The 20,680-nt window shown below is 31.7% G+C and overlaps 1 protein-coding gene across 1 annotated transcript in view; it reads left to right on the top strand.

Moving 5' to 3' along the window:
• The first annotated feature begins 401 nt into the window (after window positions 1-401).
• LOC139503076 (spermatogenesis-associated serine-rich protein 2-like) overlaps window positions 402-20,680 on the top strand; it is a 32,377-nt gene continuing 12,098 nt past the window's right edge. The window contains exons 1-7 of the mRNA XM_071292747.1: window positions 402-512; window positions 13,292-13,377; window positions 13,990-14,098; window positions 15,089-15,247; window positions 16,138-16,752; window positions 17,803-17,913; window positions 20,120-20,249. Of these exons, the coding sequence (XP_071148848.1) occupies window positions 482-512; window positions 13,292-13,377; window positions 13,990-14,098; window positions 15,089-15,247; window positions 16,138-16,752; window positions 17,803-17,913; window positions 20,120-20,249 (1,241 nt within the window). The 5' untranslated portion in view covers window positions 402-481. The remainder of the gene's footprint in view (window positions 513-13,291; window positions 13,378-13,989; window positions 14,099-15,088; window positions 15,248-16,137; window positions 16,753-17,802; window positions 17,914-20,119; window positions 20,250-20,680) is intronic.

Genomic DNA, 20,680 nt, shown 5'->3' with positions numbered 1-20,680 from the left:
GAATGAATTAATAAATGTCTCCCGTATGATATGATCGTATATTCATAGTAATCATTGACTTGTCGTATTATTGATTTATTAAGAATTCAAACTGAAAATAAATTGATTAGCTGCAATAAATCTGTCAATCAATCAGATAATTAATTGTATCAAAAGCTTTTATATGTATCTGGTCCGAGGGCACGGTCCGACTTTGTACTGTGTATCGAAATGGACATTATTATGCTCGTCCTGACAATGAGTGCTGTAACAACCAATTTTTTTTCTAAACTATTTAGTGAACTTAACCACATTCAATTCTTTTTTAACCAAATACATTTGCTCATAAGTAAAAATTAAGTACAAATTTCATTCGCCCATCAAGAGCCCCAAAGATTCAATTCGGGTCTTTCCGGAACTTTCCGACATAAACAGCAAAGGCAGCATTTCCGGTGAAAAGTGGCAGCAGCACTTTCAAGTTTTGAAGTTGACATTATAAGTGATGATGGCACGTAAAAACACACTGAAAACAGGTAAAATTCTTTGAAATAAAAACAAATTTAAGTTGCCAGTTTGAAATAGTAACGGTTGGCAATTTGAATGAATGATCGTTGTGAAAAAAAATAAAACACGAAAATCCATTTTCTACGGCACCATTTGGCACTTTCTAAAAAATGGCTAGTTGATTTGATTTTCACTTGGAAGCAAATCTGCAAGACAGTTTCGTTTTACCTTAAATATGCGAGAACCTTTTTTAAATGAAGAAATGCGTTGAAGTTGTAAATGAAACGGTAATGTTTATGTTATGCAATTCCAACTTGCTCACTTTCTGGCCAAGAGTTAACTCCCTTTGTTAAATAACAAACTGCATTCAAGTTTATTGGGTTTGTATTCTATAGACGTGTGTCGATTAGAAGCTCCTTTCGATGAAGAACAAATGGTATATCAATATGTTGATAAACAATGCAAATGAAATATAAATAAAATTGACGAGGCAGGATCAGATGGTTTGAAATTTACAAAGTCCATAAAAATGATATTATTTCTCTTATAAATAACAAACATTCACCTTGAAATAACGAGAACCATATTTAATCTTGATTTCCTACATGGCAGTGATTTATCATGAGAGAAAGGGACACTGTTTGATACAGCACTTGTATGCACAATGACAACATAATCAGAATTCTTGCCCGGGCCTTACAGCACGTACAGGTTACCCTAAAGCTATATTGCTATCTTCGTTAATGATTTTATAAAGAATTAATAAGGGCCATGGTGCTGTAAATTATTTGAAGACCTGTGCTATTTGAAAATTCTGAAGATCACACTTATCATGCTTATACATACAATGTATATGTACATGTATTTAAATAAGATGTGGAATGGTTGCCAGCAAGACAATTACATTGTACATGTATCTTCCAAAGAAAGATGTCTCACTGTTAATGAGGTATATGTTAGCTAGTGTTTTATCTAGAACTGAAAAAGAGCATGGAAATTTTTTAGTCAACTATACCAAATAGGGCACAATAAATAAAATAGTGAATTATATATATTCAGGGTCCACACTACTGCAGTATCATAGGGTGAAGGGACTTTTGTTTGAAACTGATAGGGGATAAGTGGTGAGATTTGAAAGATAAGTGATTGTTTGCTCTAGGCTCTACAATGTTTGGATTTTACTATTACAAATAGAGCCATGTCATGGTACATATATCTATATTTTTATATTGTTCAATTCATACCTGAATATTCAATTAAAGTAACGGTTCAAATTCGAAGTTTTTCAACTATGTTAGTCCTTTTGTCAGAAACTACCAACTAAATATCTAGCACTAATAAAAAACAAATTTATTTTATATCATAAAAAAAAATTAGATGAAAGTTGTAAGGTCAATTAACCCTTTCAACGCTATACACGGCATATGCCGCGATGACATACGCCGTTCCCCAATGCTATTCGTGTCAAAGGATTTTTCTTAAGGACTCTTAAACCAATCGGTTTTCATTTGGGTTCTCTCTAACTTTTCCTCGTTTGAATCGAGGATATACAAAGTCTCATTTGCACTTGAAATCCCAGCAATTTTTATTGTAAAATCATGCATTAGAAAGAAAATAGAAGGAAAATAAAAACAAATATTTTGACAAATGCAAATGGCGGAAATCAGAAACGAAGCTGTAAATATGGAAATATTTCAGCATTTCTATGGTGAAACTAACAACGAGGATTAGTTAAAAGGTTTCTTGTTATCTCAATGTGTTTATTACATTTAATTCGTGTGGGAAATATGATTTGATCGATCATTACGAGACGCAGAAAAAGGGGGGAAAACGGAGGTTGACTGAAATTTTTTAGGACGGAGCCATTTATTTGTGCCACGATTACTTAAAACATTGTGTATGGTGCAATACGCTACAGAATCGAGTAACTGGTGTCTTCTTTATTATATGGCAGATAAAACAACAAAATAAATGAAGACTAAAAGTATTTTAGTTTTTATTCAAAATTCACTACAAATGTAATAAATTACACCTTTTACCTGTTAATTACCTGAAAATGCAGGTAACCTGATAAAAAATTCATTAAAATAATTGCCTAATACATGTATTACAGTTCATGCTCTCCTGAGCATTTTTCATGCTATAACTTTCTCTGTAGCTCACATAATAAAAAAGATACAGCCGTCTGAAAAAGAATATACTGTTCTAAATTCTAATGAATGAACACAAAAAAAATGCAGCAGCAGCAGCCATGGATTTTTCTAGCATTCCACAGGGTCCGGTTTTCGGACCCATTCCCAACGGCAAAAACCCTACATTTTTCCCAATTTTTGGAGTGAAATTCCCAAATGATGACAAAATTTATTTTCATCTTTATTATTCATGACAGAGATGTTTATTTTATTCAACAGCTACATTGTAGCTTTATGTCAAAAATCGTCAACAAGTAATGTGTAAATCCAAGTTGAAACATATTGAATGACAAACAGCATTTGACAAACAATGGCTGCCATAAATAAACAGGAAATGTGGGAAAATATCAAATCAGATCAAATCCGGAAACGAACAAGTATATAATTCCGGGTTTGTCAATCAAATACAGCTAATAAAAAATGAAAAGAACCAAACATGTGACAGCTATCATAGCAACACTAAAATTGAAAAGTAAAAGATATATATAAAAGAAAATAGAAACAGGATATATTTTATACAGAACTCAAAATATTTTAGTTCACAAATTTTCATGTCAAAATAAAAAAAAATAACAATCCTTTAAAAAGTTAGAACTCTTTATTTTGATACTCAAATAAACTTTGATGCCATGTTGTTATATTTAAAAACAAATTTAATGAACTAAACACACTAAAAGTTAAAAACTAACATCTGGTATATTGGTTGTTTTTCCCAATTTCATTGAAAACTGCACTAAAAATTCCCAAAACTGGTCAGGGTCCTTTTTCCCAAAATACCCAGATAAACCCCTGGCAGCCATTTTTCTATTTTTTTTGTTTAGCGTTGAAAGGGTTAAGATTAAAAATATATACTACATTAACCCTTTCACCGATAGCTGCCCAGACAGAAGCTCTTTGGCTCAGTCATTATCACTATCTTAGTCAATACCACTGTCCTGTGGGCAGTCCATATATCACGATAATGACTAGTTTTTCAAGAACTATTATATAATTTGTGTCTTTATTTCATTCACTAACACCATGTTGAATGCCAGTGTTTTCACTAGGCTATTCATGCATTGTGGTACCGCTACACATAAAATTTCGGCCGCCATCTGTTATCATACCCGCTATGCATCCCGCTATGTGTGAAATTTTAAATTTTATTATCTTATAATATGAAGTATACATATTTTATAACAGTTTTTTTTTAAGGATTAAAGAACAAGCTATATACATATTGTAGGCATTTAAGGTGGTACCTAACACTATAGGGAGATAACTCTGTAAAGTCAGCTAAACGTTTTAATTACATTGTGTTGTAAAAGAAATGTTAAGCTTCTCAATGATCAAAATTGGTGTTTGTAAAAATTGCTATATAACCAGTGTAATTTTTCTGGCAAATCGGTTGGTTAAAAAAAATTTAAATTTTTATATTTTTGTTAAAGTGTCAAAGTAAATACTTTGACAAAATTTAATGAAAATTAAACGAGCCAAATTAATTTTAGTGAAAGTGTTGGGTACCACCTTAATTGAATAAAATTGAGAATGAAAATGGGGAATGTGCCAAAGAGACAACAACCTGACCATAGAGCAGACAACAGTATGGTTCAGAATACAACCAGACTGTCCCAGTCATCATCGCTTGACCACTGTCATGACTGTGTAGTCTTCAACACTGAGAAAAACCAATACCCTATAGATGATGTCAGCTACTGAGCTACAGTATAAATGGCTCTGACATGAAAAATGTCAAAAGAGAAAATGAGAGGCCTAATTTATATCAAAACAATTTACAAAAAACAAAGTTCTTATCCTACTACATGTATATATCAGACATGACATCAAATTGTAAAGAAATGAAGCAGACTTAACGGTTAATAAATAACCATGTGTTAATTATGGAATTCTTTATTTCCAGTTCAATGTATGTTAACATTGTATATATATGATTTACTTCAGCAGGTTAGGCCACACCAATTTAATTTCTTGTTCTACAGATTTTTGGACTCCAAAATTTTGGGCAAGAGAGCGATTTGAAAATTTTAATAAAAAAATATTTAATTTGCAAATTTTTGAGGCGAAGCTTGAAAAGTAAAGGCGAGCGATTATAATTTTTTTTTGTAAACATAAAATAATAGGTTTTGACAATATTAAAACTTGATTTATCACTTGTACTTTGACATTTCTTTAATTTCTGAAGTATTTTTCCCTATTCACCAAGAAATAATTAAATCTGGTCTATGTACATGTATGTGTGACTGACAATGAGACAATTCTCCATCCAAATCATAATCAGTTTGGGGGCAACCCCTTAATGTTATAAATATCCCTTTTACATGTTTTATGAGGGATCAATATAAGTTATAATATATTTGTTTGTACAAAAGGGCTCATATTTTCTCATATAACTATATATCTATCTGGTATTAAATGGTCAAAACATGTCCAAGAATTTAGTAATATTCCTGGACTTTAACCATGCATGTTAACCATTGTTAACACTTTTACTTTAGTTTAATATTATTCAAAATAAGTAGACCCCTCTTTTTGAAAAATTTGTTTAAAATATGATGTAACTCTCCTCTTTTTGAGTACAAAATTCTAAGTGTTCAAAGGTTTTGTATAGAAGAACTATACAAATCCTTGGTATTTCTATTTTCTTTTCTACATCAGTAAAATGACCCCTTGTCTGAGGGAGGGTTGTTCTCAACCTGATAACTTAATAACTAACACAGGTCAAAGTACGGCCTTTTACACAGGGCTTTGATACGTATACAGACCAAACAGCAAGCTATATAGGGAAAATACCAATGAACAACATCAACAAACGATAACAACTGAACGACATGCTCCAGAATCAATCAGGACAGGTGCATAAACATGCAGCGGCTATGGATAGTTTTGTTTCTCCAGCATACAATATAATTGCAGTTGAAGGCAAATCCTTCAGAAGTTCTTTGTACTTTATTCTAACAACGAACAGTTTTTGATAGGGTAAATACAATGTAAGTAAAGGGGAAAGAAACCAATTTTTTGTTCTTCACGGAAATGCCCGCTGTTATAACTTTTTATCGGAGCACTCCAGGTTTCATGCTGAAACAAATATTCTTACAGATATTTTCACAGTGTGGTGGGGTGCTTTTATGTTTAAAATCGTTATATATACATGTTAGACTGTGATTTAACAAATGTTGATATCTTTTCATAATATTTACACAAAAAAAACGGTGCGGGAAATGGACATGATTACAATTCCGGATGCGGGAAGCGGGAATATAAAAAAAATTAAAAAATTCTGTTTTAAAAAAAATAGGTGCGGGCAGGTCCGTCGAACAAGGGATCAAATTGGTGTGGCCTTACATGTACATGTCATTGCATGTAAATGGAGAATAAAATGAGATTTTGTTCCAGATTTTATCTAAAAGAAAAATCTGAAAACAAAATGCAAAGGGAATATGGGGAACAAAGGATATTTTCACATGCTAATTATTTTCTGATTATTAGGTTATAGGGAATTTTCCCTACTGAGGTTCATTCCACTGTAATTCATACATGTATTGTAGATCATCCAGAAGTAAAGTTACAAAGTTCTGACAATTAATTTCTAAAATTGATTTCAGATAACGTGTCGTTAGGTTTAAATCTCTTAGAGAAAACAAGTTTATTTCCGAACCAGTTCAATTTGACAAATCATAACAAATTCCAAAATTAACTACAAAAAGACTAATTTATTTTCAGCTATAATCATTCAAACAAAATGTATAAATTGCAATTTTGTTCTATTTTAGTTAAAAATTTGATTATAAATGAGTTTCGCCTTTCTAACATTATGTCATGTAAAAATCAATTTATAGTTTAAATTCATTTGCTATCTTTCTATATATATAATAATACAATGTACTTGTGTATACAGGTAATGGACAAAAGCATGTGCTGACTTTTAAAGTGTTTAAGAATCAAAAAGTGATTGGTCGGCTAAATTTTAAAATAAACATTTGACAAATACAGAAAAAAAGATCAATGATACATTTTGGTTTAGGGAGCTACCATTTGATTTTTGGGGAAAGACGGCTTCAAGCCGTCAATTCCCTAATGGGGTTGGCCAGAGTATCATTCCCTCACGTCAATCATTTTGTTTTGATAGTTTGGAAACCCCCTCAAAATGTCATACTGAAATTGATTACAAGGAGAACAGATTGACTTTAAATACATTTTTTACACATTTCCCTTCTGTTTCTCGTGAAATTATCGTATATTGAGCTTTCCCTTACACTATATACGTTTCTTTTACAGTCCGGAAAAATCAGTATTACGAAATATTCTAAATATATCTAACCTAGTGACGTCATTGTTGGAATGCCACACTACACAGGGATATCCTTTATTCATTATAAAAATCATTCACAGTATTTGTATACAAATTAAAAATCCGTATTTGTTAAATGTTAACCTAATGATGTTTGCTGTAGTGTAGATGATTCACACACCAACATGCAATGCTTTAATCTTAGGCTATAATCAGATAATTTGTAGGTCAACTTTCGCGGTAAACAATGTCAATGGGGATACATGAGATTGGGGAGAGAAACGTCAGTTTTCATTGCTTCTATAAAGTTCTGTTTTTAGAATCTTCCTCCAATTCAGGAGCACCTCAATTGATGAGTACTTGTACACTAAAATCAAAGTAAATGTTTCTGAACACTTAAAATGTGACATTTAGGATATAATAAGTAGTCTTCTATATAAAAAAAAAATTTGTGTACCAACATAATTATTGAAATGGTTAAAAAAAAAAATAAAAAAAATAAAATGTTGCTTTTTGTAGTTTATACCTATTGAGATTGGGGAGAGCAACTGTAGTTTTCATTCTTTCTGTAAAGTAATGTTTTTAGAATCTTTCTCCAATTAAGGAGCACCTCAATTGATGAGTAATTACCCACTAAAATGAAAGTTAATATATCTAAACATTAAAAATGTCACATTAAGTATATATATGATAAGTAGTCATCGATTAAAAAATAATTTTGCGTACCAACATAATTATTGTAGTGGTCATTTTTTTTTCATTTTTTTTTTAAATATTGCTTTTTGTAGTTTAAAGCTATTTATTCATGAATTTTACAGATATATCAAAATGTGGGATCTGGAAACAAACTTCACACAGCTTATATCAATCATATTTGATTTTATAAGTACATGTATCCCTGTGATGAGAGTTGTAACTGGGAACTTTATCAATGGAAAATTAAAACTGAATAGATTTTTCAGTCCTCACTTTCTTGAGAATACTGTCACAAAAAATTGAGAAAGGTCTTAGCCTGCCCTTCAGTTGTACATAATTAAAATTCTAAAATATATTGTAGTAGTTGTTAAATTCAATTGAATTTTAGATAATTAACTCCCAACTTTAATCAAATGTTTTGATTTAGAAGGTGCAGATCTCATTGGTCCAAATTGTTTCTATGATGAATTCTTGACTAAGGAAATGAAACAACAATAAACAACAATTAGTTTCATTATTGTCAGCCTTTCTATATGTTCTAGCTGTTCTTTTGTTCATTCTTTGTATGTAGACTATCAAAAGATACCCCCCCTAAAAATTGAAACAATGGCCGTCTTTTCCCTCAGAGCTCTTCAGCTCTTTGATTATGGGGGGGGGGGGGGGGGGGGGGGGGCTAGGATGAAATTTTAAAAAAATAGGCAGGACAGGAGTTTTGAGTAAAAAAAAAAGGTAGGATGAGACTCTTGCAAAAAAAAAAAGTCAGGACGACAATTTAGGTAAAAAAAAGTCAGGATAAACTAAAAAAAAAAAAAGGCAGGACCAAACTGAGTGAAAAAGAAAAAGGCAGGACAGAGATTACAGCTAAAAAAAGGCAGGATAAAATTTTTCAGCCTAGCCCCCCCCCCCCCATAACAATCAAATGGTAGCTCCCTTACTTACAAATGCTAAAGACAATAGTTGTTTTTAGTTATACAGGATAAATTTACATTCTGTAATTTATAAATAGCCAGAAAAAAATAGATGTCATACAAGTTGTACAAGATAAATTAATGAAGGCTAATTCCTTATTCTCTAAAAAAAAAAACCATGTCATGTCATTTTATGGTTAGGGCATTGTGGTTGAACAAATTCGAGAGCCTCACCATGGGAATTTTGATCACATTTACATTTGTCTATGAAATCAAGATCATATGGTAAAGAGATGACTTAAGGATTTGTCTAATTGTTGAAGGCCATACAGCTGTACAGTTCGTCAGTTGCCTACATGTACATCCACTCCATTCATCTTTGTTGAGAGTTGTCTCATTCAAAGGCAAACACACCACTCTTCTTATTTTTATGATTGAAGGTTAATATCCCATTATTTTATGGCATTCAAATAATGTTTCAATTATAATAATATTCATCACTCCATATAAAATGATAAAAGAAGGTCATTGTACAGGAATGCATACAGATCTGACATCTGAGCTATTTTTTTCTCACTATTTACATGTAATTGATATCAAAGTTCAAGTATATACCATACATATACAATCATGAATGACTTATTAAGGCTAAATAATCAGCAATTATGAAAGATTGATTTATTTTATTTGTATGGAAAAAAATATGTATGATTATGTAGACAGCAAATCACACTGAATTTTTAAATTACTTTCTGAAAATTTCTGAAAGATAATTGGCCTACTTTCATTTTCATTTTGTATCTACTTTCACTTTTGTTTGAAGCCTAATTCATTTTTCATTGCCATTTTTTTTATCATTTTCTTTTTCTGAAATAAATTAAATGTCAATATAATTAAAGAACAAGCTACATGTACACAGTAATGACATTTTAGGCCTAAATTTGAATTACATGATTCAAAATACAATGAGACCGTCCCAGTTTTCATCACTTGACCAAATAAGCGCCTGTCATGTCTTGACAAATTTCTATAATGACTATTGGGCCTGTAAGATTTTGTTCTATTTGGGCAATAGAAACTACACAAAATGAGCATCAGACATGTTCAATAATTTATCTTGAACACTTTTAGGATGCTGCTCATTTCTTAAAAAAGATCTCATGACAGAGAATTTTGTCCAATTTTCCTGTCACTGAGATTCCTTGCAGGGTCCAAACAATGTAATCAAATGATGGTACCTTAGTAACCTAACCCTGAAAATCAACATTGGAAAGAATTACAACATGTACAAGTAGTGAAGTACAGGACTTGTCCCAGATCTCTCCCAACACCTACATGTGGGAAACTGATATGAAATGTACATGAATCAGTAGGTCATTATGTGGGAATATATATCAGTGCGGTTACTGAGGTTTAAACCGGTTTGTATTTTTTATAAACAAGATTTGTATGTCATTTACATTTGTAACTATAGGTTGTTGTACTATAACTTTTTTTTTTTTCGTAATTGAGCAAATATGTTAAACATGGTAAATATTAGTTCATAAATGGAAAATAAAGGTGCGTTTAGAACTGTTTAGAGAACATAATTTGATAAAACAGGACTTTTCAAGTAGGACATTTGAAGAAAAAAGTAAAAAATAAGAAACTGCATGTATACTCCTTCAAATAAAAGGATTATTATGTATACTGCTTCAGTTGAAGTCTTAAAGAGGGGTGGTGAAAGATTGGGCAAAAAAAAGTGTCTATATATAGCCTAAGGCCCTTATCGTGGGGTTTAATAACTTGAAATTAATGCTTGCTCATACTAACTAATAGATTTTGGATGATAAATGATTATTTTCCTAAATAGTACCCAAAATCTGTCAATCTTTAGTATTCATATAAACAATAACTGTCAAAACTTTTTGAAATTTTAGAAACTTGGACAGAAGCTTGTTAATTTTCAAAAGACTATATATCTTCAGCAAAATGTTAGAAATATTTTAATTTTTGTGGTTCTCATTTTTCTATTGATTTATATTGTTCTAAAAGTTGAAAAATGAAAACAGTCTAAATTCTTGACATTTTTATTGAAAAGCTCTACCTGTACTTAGATAAGTTATAAAAATCTATTTGAACATGTATTGCTGTATGTAAATATAACTGTATACATACAATGTAAGTAATTGATAATTGTATGTCAACTTTAATCTATTGATCATGAGCATGTAGAGTAGTTATCTGTTTAAAAACATCTGTCAATTTTTTTCAAAATTAATTATACAGATTTTTTGCAACCTAATAGATAGAAGGTGTGTATATATATATGTACATGTATAATCAGTCTTGATTAACATTTTGAATGTAGCCTAGTATCATGAATATACATGAGATATTTGTCACTGAACAAGTCACAAGTTATGCAGTGTTCACCACATTTTTGATGGTTTTTCTTCGTAGACCGAAAAAGTGTAACAGTAATTCCTTAATTGGTTTATACAGGGTTTGTTTAATAAAGGTTTCCCTGTTATTTCCAATCCATATTTAATAGCTCCCAAACATTTTTATAACAGTAATTTTGTATTGGTAAATTAATTATTCAATGGTACTATTTATTAGTTCATGGTACCCCGGTGAAAAAAAAAGACGTAATATCTATTTCCTGAAAACTTCCCATCATAAAGACTGACATCAATTTTTATATTATAAATAATAAATAAAGCCGATGAAAGCCTCTACATGCTTATAGATCAATTTGAAATGTAAACAATATGACGTCAATTAACAATTTGCATGATAAAAACTCCACTTGAATTATTTAAATCTATTGTATTTACCTTACAACAGATGGCTAAAGATCTTAAGTACAACTATGTTGTAAAAAACTCTTTAAATGATTTTTTTTTATATCAATCGTAGCTGTTCAGAAACTAGAGGCTTGCTGTGAATGGTTGCTGTTGCGGATTGTTTGAACGTTATGAATGGAATGAGTTACACACATTGCTCCTTGTGATTGTTAGCGCATTATTAATGGAACGAGTTTTAACGTCGCTCTTTATTTCCATATTTAATCCTTAGAGGAAAATAGGGTTATCCATATTTGTTTAGTATACTGAATCTATCACTGATGCTCTTGTATTATATATGAAAAATTACAAGGAAGCTCACAGCTTTTATTTTTTTTGTTGAAAGAGACCCCCCCCCCCCCCCCCCAACTCTCACACCAAAAAAAATATATATAAATGAACATGATGATTAAATACACAATAAAAAAGAGAGTTCCCATAAAAAATATACATTTGTTGTTTTCTGTTTTCATCACTTTAGATCTTTGAGTAGATAAATAAATCTTTCTTGAGTAGTTGAGGAAGTCAGTCATGGGAATTTGAATGTTTCTTATTTATTTTAACCGTGACATGTTATCAGTTTGAAAATAAGAAGTGCTTCATACTAAAATACACAGTTTAAATGATTTTATATGTACAAGTCTTATACACTTTGTAATTACCACAAGAGGTATTTTATTCATTTCCCTGCACACTCTAAACTTAAGTTTGCCTCATGCAAATTTTATGATACACAATGCCAAAAGTCAAAACTTAGACTGAGTTGGAATTTGGGCAGTGAGTCTTTTACAGTTCTAGAGTTGTGACCCTTGTTAATATTGACAATTGCAGAAAATTCATGTCCTCATTATAACCTTATATACATTCTTCTGTTATTATTTTTACTATTTACAACTTTTCTTATTCAAAATGTTGCCAGGCCAAGACTAGTAGTCAGCACATGAAATATCATAATTGATGTGGTCATATTTATGAATTTAGGATTTGTACCACAGGATTAGATTACCTTCGCTGTATTTGTCAAAACCTTTCAGGGTTCTCGCTAAGGATTTTTAAAGGCGAGTCCAGGGACTCGTCATTTTTTGCCATGGTGAGTCCAATAGCAAGTAGAAGATATTTTATTACAATATAATGTAATATTTCAGTCTCCAGGGCCTAACAGATCAATGAAATGACATTAAATTAAGATTGCTTTTAAACTTTTGCTATAAAATGATGATATTTATGTTTATTTGTGTTCAGTTTATACAAAATATTTCAATCTTAATGCATCTGTGGACTCACCAGTTTTGAAAATGGTGAGTCCAGGCAGATTTTGATGACTCCAGGACTCATGGACTCGCCTTAGCGAGAACCCTGCCTTTATTGTCCTCAATTTCACACTTTATTTGGCTTATAACCTCACTGATAATAATGAATCAACAGCAATTAAGGTGGTACCTAACACTACAGGGAGATAACTCTGTAAAATCAGCTAAACGTTTTAATTACATTGTGTTTGTTAAGGGAATATCAAGCTTCTCAATGATCAAAATAAGTGTTTGTCAAACTGCTATATAACCAGTGTAATTTTTCTGATAAAACGGTTGGTTCAAATTTTTTGAAATTTTCATATCTTTGTCGAAGGGTCAAAGTAAATACTTTGTCAAAATTTTATGAAAATTAAACGAGCCAAATTAATTTTAGTGAAAGTGTTAGGTACCACCTTAATTTTGCAACCTCCTCCTCAATTCTGCTTATAGTAGGAATTCTTTAATTTCTTGATAATGCCAATGCTTGTGATGCTTATTCATGGCTTTATTATTTCAAAATTATGGCATTATCCAATCATTACCAACATTACAAAGAACATCACATAACAACAATGCTGATTGGTTTATTTTCTTTCTTTTGCAGATAATCCAGGTTCTATACACTTTGACCCCAGAACTAAGTCTGTGATGGCAGAAACCTCTCATCTACAAGATAATATAAAAGAGAAGGTATGAATTGGGAAACAATATAAAAATTAAAAGATGTGGTATGATTGCCAATGAGACAACTCTCTTTTAGAGACTAACTGAGGTACACATTAGCAATTAGTGATTGAGTTTGACCTCCAACAATGAGCAACAACTATATTCCATAGCAAGCTATAAAGGTCTAAACATGACGAATGTCAGACAGTTCAAACTAGAAAACTGACAAAACAATAAAAAAAAGGATATACAGCAAAAAACAATAATCACAGAATTACTGGCTCCTGACTTGGAAAAGGCGCATACGGAATAAGGTGGAGTTAAACAATTTTGTGAGTGCTCTACCCTCCACTAACCTGAGACCATGGTACTGGTGTAATAGCACAACCTATAAAAATCAGTTGCAAAAGGTTTAACTTATGATCCAAAGTACAAAGCACAAAATTACTAAAGACACAAAGTTCAAAGGACAGATATCCATGCTTTTGAAAGTAGAGCTGTATATGAAAGACACCTGATACAGGTTCATTAGATTCCAGGAATTTGAAAAATAGTTTACAGATAACCCATATATGAAAAAATTTACACAAATCTGCTACACTGTATTATTAAAAGGTCAATCTTATTCTTTTCAAGGTGAATGCAGTCCGTGAAGTTGTACCTGGGAAAAGTAATAACGAGATAATCTTAGTTTTACAGTTTTATGATTATAATGTAGAGAAGGCTATACAGGGCTATGTTGAAGGTATGAGTTACTAATAATTTCAATTTTGCAATAAATCTTCTTGACAGCAGCATGACTGATCATGTAAGGAACGCTACATTGGCTGTGTAATATAAAATGCAGGTTCACATTTAAATGAGATGCACCCTTAAAAAACAAACAAAATGTAATATTGAAATATAACTACAGTCAAGTTTGTGTCAAAATAAGTGCCTCTGTCAAAATAAGTGCCCCTGTCAAAATAAGTTCCTCTTTGTAATATAACTGTTCTAAAAGGTTAAATTAATTTTATTATAGCCAATTTTGTGTCCAAATAAGTTGTTCTTTTTCCTAATTCTGAGGACCCCCTAAAAAAATAAATAAAAAAACAAAAAGCAACAAAAACTGACAAACAAAAAATACCCCTCCACCAAAAAAAATTTGGGATCTACTTATGAGTTATTATGGCACCTGACAGGAAGGGAAACAATTGTAAATCACCATTTATTTTTACAAACTGTAAATTCAGTTATTATTTTTTGCATTAATTATTGTGATTTTGTCATTTTAGACTAAAATGCAATTTTAATTTTTGCTAATTTAATTTTTGCCATATCAAGAACATCCTGTTTAATTTATTTAATGCAAGTTTAAATAATTGCAACTAAAACCCTGTTGCATTTTTTGCAATAATAAAAACCTCGCAATAATTAATGTGATTTATAATACACAAACAACCATCATTATAACTTATCGCTATTTGTCCGCCATTACTGGATATCACACAGGTTCCTGTAAAATTTTGACGTCATAAAACAAAATATCTGCCGCCACAATGGAAAAGTGATTGTTGTATGCGTCAAAAGGTCAAGCGGCCGGGTCAGCCGGGATTAGCGATAAGGTGTATTGATATGTCTTGGTTATCTTTCCATAGATTTTTTGCCATATTTTCACATATTTTAAACTGATAAATATTGAACACATGAATGATTTATGATATGAAACAATGATTTATACCGTTTTAAATTTCAGATGGAGCCAAGCAAGCTTTACAAGAATGGCATTATCCAGGGAATAAGGCCCCGAAAAAGAAACGAAATAAAAAGAAAAAACCTGCCAATGACAACTCTCCTCATGTGAATGGAGACGTGTCTTCAGCAGAAATTGTTCCAAATGGAATTGTGGCAAATGGTAAATTTGTTAAGATTTATTATTTTTTTTGGATGAAAATTTCAAAGATCTCTAAATGTCCATAATATGAGGCAGGCATAACCCGTGAATGGGGACGAAGTCTTTATGTATTATTTTCTTACCTCAAACATGTTAATAAAGGAAACGGAAATACCGTAACGTTCCTGATTTCGGTTCTGTGGTTAGGGATTTAGCTGTGACGTTGTTTAAATTATGACGTCATATTCAATGTAAACAAAAGAAACGCTTCCATCAGGTAACGTTTTTTTCAAATCAAACAATTATTGAAAATGAAATTGTATTGAGTTCCAATCTTATATTTTACTAGACTGATACATATAATTTTCTTTTCAAAGTCTCATGCAAACAAGACAGATTTCTGTGCAAATGCGGGGAAAACTGGAACAGGAACTAGATCTGAAAAAAAAAGTTAACGATTTTGAGTTCATTAGTAGAATGAAAAATTTTCCCGATTTTTTTTTTTTTTTTTATTGATTTTTCTTCGTCCCCATATTATGTAGTATTTTCTTTCTGATTCAACTCAATCACTAGGGTTTTGGTATTTTCTAAAATAATGCTACGTTTTCTTTGCTTATGGGATAGCTTACAACACGTAATCGAATTCTTTGGGCACCTCAGGAATAGATAACCTTAGGCTTAGCTGTATTTTGCAAAATTTTTAGGAATTTTTTATCGTTAATGCTCTTCAAATGCGTACTTTATTTGGCCTTTTAAATATTTTTTGATTCCAGCGTCACTAATGAGTCTTTTGTAGATGAAATGCCATCTGGCGTAAGTGTAAAATTTTAGTCCTGGTATCTATGATGAGTTTATCTACTGTGGACTCTTGTGTTTTCATGAGTACAAATAAACTTTTGACTATTTTTCAGGTTCCATAGAATCAGACACCGAGCCAGTAAAGACGAACTCCATTAGTGATATTGATAGCTCAGTCAGCAGTCTGTCACTCTCACCAACAACGTGTACAGTCCCCAGTCTAACAGAATGTGATAAACCCAATCATGTATCGCCTGTCGACACATCGCACAATTCTGTGTCGTCTCAGAAACATGCAAAAGTCAACAATGTATCGCCTACCAACACATCGCAGAATTCAGTATCAAATCAGAAAAATGCTAAATTCAATCATGTATCACCAGCGAAAAATTCACAGAATTCAAATACCTTTTCACGCCATGCAGATAATTCATCCACGAGGACTGCCGATAAACCAGCATCGGTATATGTTCGTTCTGATCAACATCCATCATCTTCAGGACCTAGTCGCAAAAAATCCCAGTCGCCCATAGCAACAGGAACATCAACTCCACGAAATAAATCACAATCACCACTGACCGGTGGTAAACCAGTGCAACCATCCAATGCAAAATCAACACAATCATCATTGACCAATAGTCAGTCTGCTGTTAGCACACTGCCAGAAAACATTTCATCACAACCCCCAGCCCCTCAGCGACACCCACATTCTAGAACACATCATTCAGGTAAAATAAAAGATATATGTAGAAAGGATTTTAAATTACTCTGAATTCATTATTATTTGTTGGATACCAATTTTTATAGGTTTCATGGGTACAGGTGAACAAGGAATTCATATGTTTTACAATTAACAAATTTTCTATAGCCTTTGTACGCAGAGATTAGCAAAAGCAGGAAATCTTATATCCACCAAAATACAGGTTTTCCTTATTCCACAAAAAAATTGATAACAACGAAATTCAATGAATCCACAGTATGTCTGGTATGGTCATTTACATTTCATTGTTTTAATCTAAATTATCATGATTATCTCGGTGGAATTTATTACTATGCTGTCATTTTACTACATGATATTCCAACATTTTTGCTCATTAATTAAAGGAAATCTTTGAATGCGAACTTCAAAAATACTTGTGGTTTACTTACATTATTTGCAAGGATTGAATTCATTTGACTTGTTGTATTGCAAGGTAACAGAAAATATATACATGAGTTATAAGAATGACAAATTAAAATGACCAAAACACAACTTATGAATTAAAAAAAAACCACATTTCAATGCATTTAAAAAAATAATATGTGTATACATGTATATACTGCAGCTGTGCTATTTGAGCAGTCAAATTGCATTGACCGTATATTCATATGTGATATACAGTCACTGACCGTATATCGCCTTGTTTATGACGTTGACAATGTGTTTCCGTAGAGTTTTATTTATGACGTCAATAAAACATACAGGTTCGCGGCAATTTTACGTTGTCCGCTCACAATTAAAGAATGACGGTTTTTACCCTAAATACTTCATTTTGAACAGTTATGAGAGTTGCAGTATATAAAGAATAACCATACATTGTCTCGAAATATAAATCTGTTATTTGTACTCGGCTCGAAACAGGTAGAAATGCTCGGCACAGCCTCGCTTTCTACTTGTTTCTAAGCCTTGTACAAATAACATTGATATTTCGAGACAATGTATGGTTATTCTATATATATAGGATCCTTTACATGCCTTAGGTGAAAACTGCTAAAATTTTTATATGTTCTCTCTGCAGCTTCACATTCACTTAGACAAAGAACAGCAAGTGAAAAAAGTTCTGACAGGCAGAGAACAGCGAGTGAAAGAAGTTCAGATGGTCACTCACTGCCAAAACAGATTCACAAAAGTAAGTCGATTTCAAATGACAATAGCATCAGCTGTTCCATAAAAACCTACATGTAAGGGGGCATTAAGTTTTACCCTTATCCTTATGTACGTAAGTCCATCCATACGTTCCATAGTTGGTTTCCCTCTCTAACTGGCCCTTTATAAATGGAAAAATTGCTAAATTTTGGTTTCTGTTCTCTTAAGTTTGCCTGAACCAAATGTTATGAAACTTATACACAATGCTTATTACCTCAAAACACAGATCAAGTTTGAATTTAGGTTGCGTCTCTTTAACTGTTCTAGAGTAACTTCATAAATGGAAACATTGCTGAATTTTAAGTTTCTGTTTGCCTCAAATGTTATGAAACTTAAACATAATACTTATTACCACAAAAGGAGACCAATAACAAATTTTGTTAGCGTCACTTTAACCGTTCTTCAGTTTTATCCCTTTATAACTTTATATGATAAATTGATAAATTGTTGAAAATCAGTTATAAAGACTTTTTTTCTAAACACTTTCGGATATTGGGATGATTTTTGGCATGTGAGTTAACCAAGATGAGTTACAGATCAAGTTTAAGTTTGTGTCCACATGTGTTATTGAAATTGCAGATTTTTCAACTTTTTGAGACAGGACCATTCATGTGGCTTTGACACATCTAGTTTTTTTATGTCCCCATTTATGGGCATTATGTTTTCTGGTCTGTGCATCCGTCCATTTGTCCGTTCGTTTGTCTATCTCTCCTGCTTCAGGTTAAAGTTTTTGGTTGAGGTAGTTTTTGATGAAGCTGAAGTCCAATCAACTTGAAACATAATACACATGTTCCCTATGACATGATCTTTCTAATTTTAATGCCAAATTAGAGAATTTACACCATTTTCACGGTCCACTGAACATAGAAAATGATAGTGCAGATGGTGCATCCCTGTACTATGGACATGATGGACACATTCTTGTTTTACATAAAACAGGAATCAATAAGATTGATGGAGAACAGACAGACAAACTTACAAACCTCTATTTTATTTAACACTGGTAACTGGCACAAAAAATTAAGGAGATGTGGTATAATTGTCAATGAGACAACTGTCCATTAGAGTTCAAATGAGTGGGTGGTCACCATGTGGCCTCCAACATTGAGAAAAGCCCATACTGTATAGTCAGAAATGTTTAGCAGAACAAAAGTTGTCGAGATGATCTGACAGAATTTTTAGTTTTATCAAAACGTACAATGATAAGCTATGGGTTCAAATTATTTAATGAAAGGCTATTTTCTATTTTGAATTTATTGAACCATAAAACTAATTTTTGACTCTTCACATTGAATAATCCGTGATAATGTGAAGAGTCAAAAATTAGTTTTATGGTTCAATAAAATCAAAATAAATTATTGCCATTCATTATAAATAAATTCTATCAAAATTAAGGCGCAAAGAACTTTTTATATAATTTATATTAACAAAAACAACGTACACACATGTTGGTGTATGAATACTCAATGTCAAAGTGAGCGTGTCGCCATCAAAATTGATAACATTGAAAATAAAACTAATAATTTTAACCAATCAGAAGACAGTAAATATATATAATATGAGCTTCATTGGATAATAGAAATCAACCTTTAGCAAGTACATGTATAAGACTTTGATTGATTTTGGAACATTTAAATACATCAGCTAAGAGTCTACTAGCCCTTTTTGAAAGGCTAATGCTTGTATGAGTTTCATTGGATAATAGAAATCAACCTTTTGCAAGTACATGTACAAGACTTTGATTAATTTTGGAACATTTAAATATAAAATTAAAGATGCATTTTGGTCTGTTTTGTATGGTTGTTTTCTTATAAATGACAACTAATATTTTTTATAATTACAGACTTTCCGTAGCAATCAGTTCAACCTGAAATAGGTTAGGGCTATTCCAGAAAAAAATGTATGGGGGGGTTGGAAGGCACATTATATTAATAATACATGGGTGATGGGTATCAGAGCAACTTTTCACACTATAATGCACTATAATTCTCAATTAAATTGTCTGGGACAGTGGGTGGCGGGTGCTGACAAATACTGCCTTCCAACCCCCGCATACATTTTTTTCTGGAATAGCCCTTAACAGATTTGATTTTAATGAGATTGAAAAGAAAGATAATTCACTTAAAATTATGACTCTACAATTTGAAAAATGCTATCATTTATAGTACAACTTGAATTTGTTTTTCCAGCTTTAGAGAAATCAGTGAAGGACTTACACAGACAAACAGTGTCGTTAGAAAGATACCGTTTGATACTGGACGAAGAGGTTGATAAAAACTACAAACGAATTAAATCTGTCTTTGATGAAATGAGGAGCTGGTAAGATACAAATTGATGAAAATTGAGAAGTTATTGACAAAATTTGACAGTATTTGTTTTGCCAAAAAGAAGGGTCAATTTTTTTAATTTTGATAGAATTATTTGTATGCATCATTTCCTGAAATTGTTAAAAATAATGTATATCTTGTGATAATTATGTTATGTCGAAATAAAAACTAGGATTATTTATAGTTCATAGAATTATTTGTTTTGTATGCAGCATTTCTTGAAATTATTAAAAATTAATTTCGTGTGATGATTCCATCTCAGGCTACTTTTTATACCCCCCGTTAACGGGAAGTATTATTAAACTTGGTTTTCTCAATTTAGTAGCATATCTGCTCTTTGGTCAGTTAGTTTTTTCTTTGACATATTCCCTATTTTATTAGAATGCACGATGTCATAACATGGTATAAGCTAACACCATACTT

The sequence above is a fragment of the Mytilus edulis genome, chromosome 14 (genome assembly GCF_963676685.1).
Source record: "Mytilus edulis chromosome 14, xbMytEdul2.2, whole genome shotgun sequence".
In the NCBI taxonomy this organism is placed as follows: domain Eukaryota; kingdom Metazoa; phylum Mollusca; class Bivalvia; order Mytilida; family Mytilidae; genus Mytilus; species Mytilus edulis.
Note: the sequence above shows the minus strand (reverse complement) of the source record. Positions and strands in the feature narration are given on the sequence as shown.